Source organism: Patiria miniata, unplaced genomic scaffold (genome assembly GCF_015706575.1).
Source record: "Patiria miniata isolate m_02_andy unplaced genomic scaffold, ASM1570657v1 HiC_scaffold_3, whole genome shotgun sequence".
Lineage (NCBI taxonomy): Eukaryota > Metazoa > Echinodermata > Asteroidea > Valvatida > Asterinidae > Patiria > Patiria miniata.
The window spans coordinates 19916935-19928697 of NW_024037069.1; the positions used below are offsets into that span (position 1 = coordinate 19916935).

The 11763-nt window shown below is 39.0% G+C and overlaps 1 protein-coding gene across 3 annotated transcripts; it reads left to right on the forward strand.

Moving 5' to 3' along the window:
* The first annotated feature begins 1355 nt into the window (after window positions 1-1355).
* LOC119737039 (cytochrome P450 3A19-like) lies at window positions 1356-11388 on the forward strand. 3 transcript variants are annotated; one of them, XM_038211109.1, is made up of 13 exons: window positions 1356-1532; window positions 3000-3093; window positions 3481-3533; window positions 3661-3757; window positions 5357-5460; window positions 6711-6812; window positions 7613-7761; window positions 7911-8047; window positions 8174-8314; window positions 8793-9013; window positions 9121-9258; window positions 9416-9578; window positions 10042-11388. In XM_038211109.1, exons 1-13 carry the CDS (start codon window positions 1462-1464, stop codon window positions 10114-10116), a joined length of 1545 nt encoding a protein of 514 aa, XP_038067037.1. In that variant the 5' UTR covers window positions 1356-1461; the 3' UTR covers window positions 10117-11388. The 3 variants fall into 3 exon arrangements, with proteins under 3 accessions (XP_038067037.1, XP_038067036.1, XP_038067035.1); XM_038211108.1 differs by lacking the exons at window positions 1356-1532; window positions 3000-3093; window positions 3661-3757 and having other exon boundaries at window positions 3503-3533; window positions 5357-5472; window positions 6724-6812; XM_038211107.1 differs by lacking the exons at window positions 1356-1532; window positions 3000-3093; window positions 3481-3533 and having other exon boundaries at window positions 3669-3757; window positions 5357-5472; window positions 6724-6812.
* Window positions 11389-11763: the final 375 nt, after the last annotated feature.

The following is an 11763-nucleotide window of genomic DNA, read 5'->3' on the forward strand; positions in this document are numbered from 1 at the left end:
AATTCTTACCACTTTTCTCCATACTTCAACTAATATTTTCGTAACAAAAGATAATTATTTGAACATCGTTTTCGAGGTTGGAGTCATTGAATTGGCTACCAGAATTCTGAGGTACAGGCGTCGGGTTCGGGGCCCGCTTAAGGGCCCCCAAAAAATTGGAATCGAAATGCTCTGTGGTGCTATCTGAGGCAATTTCTGACCACTTTAACCAATATTTTTTAAGCAAACGATACATTGAAGTACATAATAGGGCCCTGTAAATGGGACACGAGTTCAAAAATCTGGGGGGGGGGGGACATTTGATATTGTGTCCCCCACCCTTCAAAAAGTGGGGGGGGGGGGGGGGGGGACATGTCCCCCTGTCCCCCTCCCCCCCCCAGGATTGACGCCCATGGGTGCTATGGAGTCTACCAAGTCCACCCAAGAATGTGTTATGTAACACTTCCTGTGGGTCAAGCTTAGAGAGGACTGGGTATTTTGCCTGGGTCATTCCATGGTCTTGCAACAGCGTGACTACAAATTCGTATCCTTGTGGAGACACACACACAATAGGGAACAAAACATTGTAAAGGTCTCCACAGGGCAATTTCTATAGATGAATAGGTCTCCACAAGGTTTTCACGAAATAGATATATGGGTTTTACTCAAAAACTAGGAATTTCCAAGGTGGGTTGATCTGTCGCAAATGAAAGAGTTTTAGAAAAGGGATATTAAGTCCAAATTTCAGCCAAGGAAACTAATTCTGGTTAAAATAAGAGCATTTCGAAACTTCACTTTCAAAATTGAACACTTTACTACACGAGAACAAAGGAATGTCTCCACAAGGATACAAATTTGAGAGTGGGTGGGTGGGTGTGTACGTGTGTGTATGGAAGAATAATTAAGAACGAACTCCTTGGTCTGTGCATGGCTCCTTGGTCTGTGTCTGTGAAAGGTCTGTGTTCCTTGCTCGTTCGTGGTTGTCTTTATTTTTGCAACCATGTGTATCCTTCACATCTTTACAGGTACATTGTATTGGGATTTCTGCGCGCCACAAAAATTCTGGATTCGACTGGTACCTTGTAACGTATACATTAATTTGTACATACAAAAATATCCAAAGATCTAACGTGCACCCGTACAACCCCAAAGGACTCAGCACACAATAAAGTTGGCGAAATGTACACTACTACACAACTTGCGCATGCGTGTTTTGGCGAAATTTCCCTCTGCGGAGAAGCTAGCACGCCGGAGAAGTGAGACCGTGACACCGGGCAGTGTAAACACAAATCTGAACACCCCTCTTGAATAAAATGGATTCTACCACCTGTGCTTGTGTGGCTTCGAGTGCGTTTAATAGTCAGGTGTCGCGGTTTTGAGCCTGTATAAACCAGGGTTCGTAATGATCATTTCTGAGGGAATTGAAAACAGCAAAAGCGGTATATAGTATAATAGTTTGTCTGAATTTGTGGTCAAAACATAATGGAGCTGTTAGGATTGGACTTGTCCGTGACATGGCTGCTGGTCATTGGGCTCGTTCTTGTGTCAGTTTGGTACGTACTTCTCAATGATCTCGTCAAAATGTACATTTCCCCCCTCCATATGATGACTTCTTTAGTCCTGTGACTGTTTGTACGCGCGGCCTGAGTTCAATGGATAATGCGGTAGAATTTGTCAATGGAATCTAGATCTAGGCCTACTAGCACCTCTGTGTACAATTTTAACTATTTTTTTTGGCTATACACTTCAAATTTCCACATTCATCATAATGCATGACCAAAGTGATGTCATTTAGTGATGTATGATCTAGCTAATGTCGACCATTGAAGATTTTGTCTTCATTCCTCCGTGGGTAGATATAGTTAATTAGTGTATTGTTGTTCAATTACAAAAAAACCGGATTTCCTTAACTCTAGTCCCATTGATTTGTGTTTCGTGCTTCTCTAGTTGTAAAACGAGAATTAAACCCAAGAAGGCACGAAGGTTGACCCAAAATACTGGGTCAAAAAATTTCCGCCCCAAATTGTATTTGAAGGGCAAGGGAAGGGGTGCAAATGTATTGCTTTTGTTGAGTTAATTTGTGGGTAGTGTATGCACGCAATGGCCGCCTTTTTTGCGACGTTACAAAATAACGACTGCTTTAATATTGGACTTTTGGCCTGATTATCAGCACGTTCATTTCTACTCATGTAGCTAGAACAGTTCCAACCTGAGCTAGTCTATGGCCTTTTTCAAAATTTCGGCTTCAGTCCGGATCCGGCTCCAGTGGCTTATTAGACTGCCGAGTTTGGGAGACTAGTAATTCTCTTAAATGTATGGAAACTATTTGAGGTCCCTTTCTGGTTAAAAGTGTACTTGTTTAAACATTTAGTGTTCCATGCTTTTCCAGACAACTGAGTGCGATGTTGTTGTGATGTCATTTCGGGGAGAAATTTTGTTCATATTGTGAACTCAATCATTGTGTTCAATGAAAACATTTGTGAGAAATGTTTGCTCATGGGCTAATACTGCCGTGTAGGCCTACCGACACAACAACGAATTACTAAAGGAAAGATCATTTTCGACAGCGAAATATCTCAAAATCTGGCAACTTTTGGTGCTGAAACTAATTGTACTGCCTGAAATGACATCATACTTTCGCTCCTGAATATTGACCTTTGTATTAGCATAAAAACAAAGAAAAGGCGCCAAAATACCCTTGAAAATGGTAAACCGAAAAGTGAAAATGGGGATAAATACGACACAATGCATTGTGCATTTTCAAGGATTACATGGAAACAGTTACATTGCATGGGCCCTTTAATGGCAAAGCCGAGGAGGGATTTTTTTCAAAACCACTTTCTAAGACCAGAACAAATTGAATTGCACTTATACTTCGACATTCGTCCGTACTTTTTGTTTTATAGCTAACAACACAATGTAACTAGTTGCTCATTCCTCGGACTTGTATTTATGTATTTCAAATGGTTTTGAACTGCCAATTGGAAGTATTTGTAACTCTTTCCTCACTTGATTTTCAGGTATGATTGGTGGTGTCACCATTATTTCCAGAGGCGTGGCATCCCTGTAGCCGACTACATTCCTTTCTTTGGGAACCTACTGCAATTTCGTCATGTAAGACCTTCAAAATTTTGATGATAAAAGGGTAATCTTTTCCTCTATTTATGTTGCGTGATGTTGCGATTGGCACAACTGACTTTGCCGAGGGAATACTCCCCTGGTATTCCTAACAAACGAGTGACTATACACCGCAAGCAACAAAATAAATAAAAACAACCAAAACGGGTCTGCAAACTCCCGATGACTGTTTTGTGACGTGCAATATTACCTTCTTCGCCGTATAACGTTCACTAACACGATTTGGTGCATGTTTACAATACGAATGAACAGGAATATGTGCAAAACGTTTTACTATTGAAAGCATTTTTTTAAAGAGATTTTAACAATTTGTTGGAGACACATGTAGATGCCTTCCGTCCTATCGTTTTTGTTTGTTTTCAGGGAATCCAGGAGACTTTCACCGAGTACGTGAAGAAGCACGGAAGAGTCGTCGGGTACGTAGAATTTTCGCACATGTGACATAGATTTGACGTAATGGATTTTTTTATTAAAAAAAGGAAATCAATTATATTCTGAAGTATTATTTGGTAATGCTTCGTTTTTTTTAAATATTTATTTCAGGACGTATAGTTTCCGACATCCATTTCTGATCATCACTGATCCTGACATTTTGAAAAATGTCTTGGTCAAGAATTTCGCCAGTTTCTACAACAGGAGGGTAATAAATCTAAACTTAATTTCCTCCTAATTTACATCAATTCACGCCTTCATTTTCCCAATATTTTAATCTAGTTCAGTCGGAAAAGGGGGGTATCGTGCACCCTCGGAAATCAATTTCTAATCAACGTTTCTAGGTCAGAAAAAATGCGTAGAAAACGATTTGCTATGTTAAAAAATTCAAAAAATGTCCCACGTATTGTTTTTATGCAAATTAGTGCCGCCATTACCGAAAAATCTATTTTTAATTATATCTCAGCCAATATTGCAGATAACTGAACGAACTAGGTGTCTAAACCCATGTTTTCAAGGTCAGAGATCACAATAAAACTATTCTGGAAGTGACCACATGTGTCTGTGGCATAGGAATATGCAAATTAGTGCCGCAAATACCGGAACGTTATGTTTTTGGCATATCTCGGCCAATATAGCACATAACTACACCAGTAAGGTGTCTAAACCCATGTTTTGAGGGTCAAGTATCATTAGACGACCATTCACGAAGTAACTATGTGTGTCTTTGGCATGAAAATATGTAAATTATAAAGTGTCGGTTTATCCGCTTTTTGATTTTTAGCCAATATCTCGGCCAATATTGCACTTAACTACACAAGTAAGGTGTCTAAACCCATGTTTTGAGGGTCAGGTATCATTAGAAAACCATTCACGAGGTAACTATGTGTGTCTTTGGCAAGTAAATATGTAAATTCTAAAGTGTTGATTTATCAGAAATTTGATTTTTAGCCAATATCTCGGCCAATATTGCAGCTAATGTTAACATAAGGGTTTTTGATAAGCAATAATGATCAACGTTTATTTTAAGCCATCATATTCAAAATAAACTGTAATATTGGCTGAAATTGAATATAAATTGGCTGAAAATCACTTTTTTGATAAACCAACACTTTAGAATTTACATATTTTCATGCCAAAGACACACATAGTTACTTCGTGAATGGTCTTTTAATGATACCTGACCCTCAAAACATGGGTTTAGACACCTTACTTGTGTAGTTAAGTGCAATATTGGCCGAGATATTGGCTAAAAATCAAAGAGCGGATAAACCGACACTTTATTATTTACATATTTTCATGCCAAAGACACACATAGTTACTTCGTGAATGGTCTTCTAATGATACTTGACCCTCAAAACATGGGTTTAGACACCTTACTGGTGTAGTTATGTGCTATATTGGCCGAGATATGCCAAAAACATGATTTTCCGGTAATAGCGGCACTAATTTGCATATTCCTATGCCACAGACACATGTGGTCACTTCCAGAATAGTTTTATTGTGATCTCTGACCTTGAAAACATGGGTTTAGACACCTAGTTCGTTCAGTTATCTGCAATATTGGCTGAGATATAATTAAAAATAGATTTTTCGGTAATGGCGGCACTAATTTGCATAAAAACAATACGTGGGACATTTTTTGAATTTTTTAACATAGCAAATCGTTTTCTACGCATTTTTTCTGACCTAGAAACGTTGATTAGAAATTGATTTCCGAGGGTGCACGATACCCCCCTTTTCCGACTAAACTAATCGGCATTGCTCGTTTCAAGTAAATAATTACCTTCCATTCTGTTTTGGGCAGAAATTACCACTTGCGCAAAAGCCCTTGAACAGAGGCTTGACTCAGCTTGTGAATGAAGAATGGAAAGAGATACGCAACGTCATCACTCCGTCATTCAGTGCCTCAAAATGAGACTGGTAAGACTTTGTCATAAAATGTTTTAAATCAGTCAAAATTGAAAATAGAACGATGCGTTTGTTATTCTTTTGCAGTCCTTTTATTTCCAAATCGTGAAATTCTCTCTATTCGAGTGAAAAGTTACTCCCACCTTCTGAAACTATAATATAGGGACCAGACGTTTTAGAGTGAAATTAATTCAACCGATTAGATGGAGTTTTCATTCAAGTTTTCCCTGGATCGATATTTTTTCCCCAGAGTACAAGGTGAGTAAAACAAAGAAACCCAAAAGTTGGGACTATTGTTTTATTGAGGTTCTGCATGAAGCGCTTTCAAAATCTAGGAAATAAAAGCCCAATTCATGAGCTTTCTTTAAATACAAGAATCATTCAAATCACGCCTGTACTTTTCAAGTTACGGAATTTTAAACACAAACACCGTTTTAAGGTTCTGTCCACGGATCACAAAAAATGGTGTGCGTTCTTAAACGAAAACAATTCACACACATCCCTATGTGATTTCTTTTTGTTTTGCTGAAAGAACACTGAACTTTTTTTGTGATCCGTGGACAGAACCTTAAAACGGTGGTTGTGTTTAAAATTCCGCAACTTGAAAAGTACAGGAGTGATTTGAACGATTCGTGTACTAAAAGAAAGCTTATGAATTGGGCTTTGATATCCTAGAGTTTGAAAGCGCTACATGCAGAACTTCAATAAAATAATGGTCCCCACATTTGGGTTTCATTTTTTTTTACTCACCCTGTATTTCCTTTGAGCATTAATAGAGTATTTTCACTGTAAATCTCGTCCACTGTATCACTCTTTGGTAATTAGAAAGTGAATGAGGGTCATTCTGTCAATTTAGAGTCCAAAGTGTGACATTTTTCCTGTCCCTGTTACCTCGGTACTTCGTAAATTGCAAATTAAGTATCATTAAGGTTGACTTCAACGAAAAGTTTTCTATTTGTTGGATAGGTATTTTGCACTCTCGGAGATCGAGTGCATCATAATTTATAGAATCATAGATCTCAGATCTGACATGGACAGGAAAAATACGTTGGCTCCAAATTTGTAAAATGACACATTATTACAGTTGCATTAAGCCTTGATTAGTGTACAGGGTTCCCCCCAAAAGTGTCCCTTTGGAGGAGGTACAGAATTCTCGTAATTTATGGAGAAACTTTCAAATTCAATTACAGAACTGTTGAGCCCCAACATTGTCTTTATTGTGTGAAGTTTCTATAACTGTGTCTTTAAATGAAATCTTACCAGATGTCGGAGACGATCAATGAATGTTGTGATACCTTGGTGGCAAGTTTCAGCAAGGCCCAGGAGGGAGGAAAAGCCGTCGACTGCAGAGTGTAAGATACAAGCAAAACATTTGCATATCGCAAAAAAAAAATCAAAAAAAAAAATCTCAGTTACCTTACTGGCTGCTGTGTTGGAGTTTGACCAACCAGGATAGCATGACAAGAAAAGTAGCAGAGTGGTTTAGGCTCCCGCAATTTATCGAGCGGTGGTGGTTCATGTACCTTCAGAGTTAGCCCGTATGTGACTTATTTAGGTTTAGGCTCCCGCAATTTATCGAGCGGTGGTGGTTCATGTACCTTCAGAGTTAGCCCGTATGTGACTTATTTTCTTGCCTCTTTCAAAGCTCTAGGAACACTTTGACAATGAACTATACTTAATTGTTTTTGGTGGGTGAAAATTTTCCAGAGCGCCACTCTCTAAATTCCAAAAAGTGAAATTAGGGACTAGACGTTTTAGAGTGAAAATCACTCTAATTTTCGATTGAAATAGTCTGAAAAAAGCACCACTTCAGTCGAAGCTCGAGTGAAAACTCTATCTTTACGATTGAAGAAATTTCACTCCAAAACGTCTAGTCCCTACTTCCGACAGTGGGATTGAATCTTCACTCGAATGGAGTGAATTTTCACTCATTTGAATTTAGAGAGCAGGAATCTAATGTCAGTTGTAAGAAATATATGCCATCTACATCTCGTAACTTTTCTTCAATCTAGAATAGAACATTGTAAATTTTAGAATTAGAATCGCAAATAAATCATCATGAAAAATCTGCTTCATTAACCCGAGGTTCGCGTCTGCTGGTACCCCCGATATGGCGTCTTTACAGCCGCCTCATTCACTTATTTTGCTTTAGGTTGTTTGGTGGTTTCACCATGGACGCCATTGCGAGTTGTGGATTCGGCCTCAAAGTTGACTCCCAGCAGAACAAGGATGATCCTTTCGTCAAGAACGCAAAGAAGGCCTTCGATTTCAACCTGTTCAGTCCCGTCTTCATGATCATCGGTGCGTTGGATCCTTATAAATGTGGATTTGTTTTTTATTGAAACGGTATTTTTGAAAATTTGCAAGCATTCAAGTTTCACATGCATAAGCAAACGTTGAACATAACATCGTCGACTTCTGTTGTGATATATTTTCCCCCTTCCTTTTAGCCGTCTTTCCTGCACTGGAACCCATCTTCAGTTATCTCAAATACGACATGTTCGACCCGGAAGTTATGAAATTTTTCATGAACGTCACGGAGGCCGCGTGCAACATGCGCAAACAGGAGGGTCAGAATGCGTCAAAGGTTAGATTTGATTTGATAAGATCTGACTGAATTTGATTGAAATTATACCTGTTGTACAGTTAGTTGGTTACTAAACACCCTTGATGCTGTTGTTCTCGAGCTATATCGATGTTCTTCTGTTTGCAGCACATCGATTTGTTGCAGCTGATGCTGAACGCCCACGAGGACGAGGAACACGAGGAGGAAGACATGCCCACCACAGAGAGCGGTCAGAACAAGGGCGCCGCCCATCGCAGACCACTGTCAACAGTGGACGTCATGGCACAGGTGGGTGTTAGTGGGCAATATTGAAAATAGGCCAGTTTTTGATACAAAAATACCACTTTTCTTGCAAATGACAGCACACCAGGTGCCATGATTTTACAGGATACCTTAGACTGTCATTCTCTTACAGAAGTAAGGCGTTTCAACATAATGTGATAGTTTTGTATCTTGATGTTTGCGAAGGTTGTTGCCTTAATAGATTTTGATACATTGTTTGAAAGGTAAGTTTTGATTGATTAAAGGGGATCAGATAGAAATCAGTGGATAAACATTTTTAGTGACAAGCAAATGAAAACGACTATTTTCATTTATCAAAGACTAACTTAAGATTCGCACTGTGGCCAGACTCCATAATACTCACTTGGGCCAGATTTGACTCTTGAATTCGCACTTAATCAAATTTTGTCTTCGAATTCGCACTTGGGTATGGATTTGACTCTTGCATTCTCATTCGGATATGATTTGGCTTTTATAACTTCAGGCTATCACCTTTTTCCTGGCTGGTTACGAGACTACCAACACGCTGCTGAGCTTCACTGCCTACCTGCTGGCTACCAACCAAGACACGCAAGAGAAACTGCACGCTGAGATTGACAACCTCGCTCCCACACGTGACAACCTCGGCTATGACGTCATCAGCAAGATGGAGTACCTGGACATGGTGATCAATGAATCACTGCGCATGTATCCCCCAGCAGTCGTGTAAGGAACACTTCAATCGTGAACTGACTTTGACTACTCGTTTTTATTTTCAAAGCTATGGTACCAGAAAAGGTTTGAACAATTTACTCATGATTTATCTTTTGCAGATTTGATCGTATGTGCAATGAGACAATTACCTACGAAGGTCTTACCATCGAAAAGGGTATGATCGTGTTCGTCAGTCTCTGGACTTTACATTACGACGAGGAATTCTGGCCAAATCCGACCAAATTTGACCCGGAAAGGTAACGAACCATAGCATCAAGAGCAATTGTTTTGCTACACAGAAATTGCACCATATTCAACACAACAAAACACACCACGAATACATCAAAAACATCTTCACTTTTATTAACATACTTTTAAGTATAAATCAAAGCGTTTATTGCTTTTTCTTCACAGGTTCAGCCCTGAGAACAAGGCCTCCATCAAACCGTGCACCTACATGCCGTTCGGCTCTGGTCCTCGTAACTGCATCGGTATGCGCTTTGCCTTGCTGGAAGCCAAGATGGCGCTGGTCCGTGTGCTGCAGCAGTGTCGTTTTGATGTCTGCTCAGAAACCGAGGTAACTTATGAAAAATAATGAAGTGCTTCAAAGAAGGATTGAACTCCTCCATTTTGACCATTGCCTTGTGTTTGAAACAAAAGTCAAAATACAATCTAAAACAGTCTGAACTCCGAGCACTTGCAACTGTCTCTCGAACATAATTTTTGTGTGGAATGTGACCCTTCTTTCGCGTGGTTTAGAAAAAAAATTAATATGTATCAGACTATCCCAAATACATTGATTCTTCTTTCCTGTCAATCAAACAGTACGCATTGACCAATTAGATCACGACTTATGGTCAGGTGACCGCGGTAGCGTGGTCATAGATGGTCACAAGCATTGTGAGAACTAACACAAAGCAAAGGTGGGCGGGGCTTATGGCCAAATTATTAACAACCTAAAAGATAATCAGCAAGACCGTTAACATGAAATTCTATCTGGAGAAATATTGAAGCCTTTTTTTAATCTTTCTTTCGTCCAGATCCCACCCAAGCTTGGTAAGATGGGCTTCCTTGCTCCGAAGAGTCTGAAGCTCAGTGCAGTCCCAAGAAACTAGGCAGCAACCACGGAGGATAGAAAGAGAGAAATCTCTATGATGTCTGCCTTGAGATGATTGCAACAAGACGTTCATGTTGCGTCTCATTATTTTGTTCACCAATCACTCATTTGGCAATTGGGTAGGGTTATGGCATTTGTGCCACTTTTGTGGAAATAATAGCATCAAGTTAATTTGGATCTTTACACTTCGATATTGAATGCAAAACTAAGTAAGGTCTATATTTTGTTTTTGCGAATAATTTTTTGTGCAAAGCTTATAATGTGACGATGATAAATATTAGCTTCTGTCAATGTGTTTTGCTCGTCAAAGCAACATAGAATTGGTTAGTGGAAATCTTTCTTAGTTGTTTGCTTTTACGAGTAATTGTCGTAGTTATTGAGTTTCGTGTGCCTGACAGCAGAGCGCGTGCGGCGGCATTTCCGGCGGAAATTAATACGAGTTGTTCCAAAAACTATGATTTAAACGTAAGCCAAATTTAAAATTCGTTAGATATATAATACCTGTGGAAGAACGTGGATTGATTGTACTCGTGGGGGAGCACTCTTTTGGAGCCTTTAAATGCAATTTTCTTGCAGTGGTTTTTTTCGCGTCAGATCTAACGATCTATGTTCTTCTGCCCGGCACCTGACGTGTTATATAGTAAATCTTCTTTAGACTGAGGTATCTGTTTTGAAATCATGTTTTAGGGAAACCAGAGTAAATTTCGTGTCAAACAAGAACAGATTAAATTCCCCCCCAAAAAGTTTATTTTAAAATGCCTTTATTAAATTGCTGAAATAGATATGCAAAGGGGCATAATATATAGGTTGAAATATGTATTTCAGTTGTGTTCCTTCTCAGATATATTTTAATGAAATTTTCTATTTTTGGTGCAAGTTTTGTGATAAGTTGTACTATTCGGCATGAGTTTCAGCACTTTGATAAAATATCGCCATTTTAGTGCCTTTCTGAAGTTTAATGGGTGGAAATAAGTTACGCCCCTTCACAGTAACAAAGCTAATGCTAAGAGTAATATTTACTGATCTTTACATTTCTATACATCCGATGTTTATATTTATAGATCTTCAACATAATGCCTTTTGACATCACTTCGTTGTTTTAGTAGTGTTAATGAGTTAAGGGTCAGATCGACGCCAAGTATTGTTCGATTTTCAAATAGATGTTAAAAATTCATATGCAACAAGAAACTTATGACAACTACACAGTGTACTTACACATAAATGCTAATGTACTTTTACCGTGCTTGGCTCTCAATAAACGTATCTTTGCCCATCAGCTTACAGGAACACTGTGAATTTAGGCTCCTTTCATGGAACAGATTGTTGGATATACAATTTCCACATTAGCCCCTTGGGCAGTTCAATACCGGGCTCGAATCAGCGCCACGCCCCTCTACAACCACACAGCGTGTGGTAAAACGGATGTAGATATATCATATCAATAATTATGTATACATCAAAACGGAGCATTTTAAAAGCTTTTGTACTTCGTTTTTCCACTTGTCAGTGCTATTGAATACATTTTTGCTCGAAAAATACCTCGAAATCTGCATTTTTTTTCTCACCACGAAAAAGTGGGAGATGATTCAATATAGCCCATCCCCATTTCAAAATGTATGTGTGTGTGCAAGCATTACATTCACTG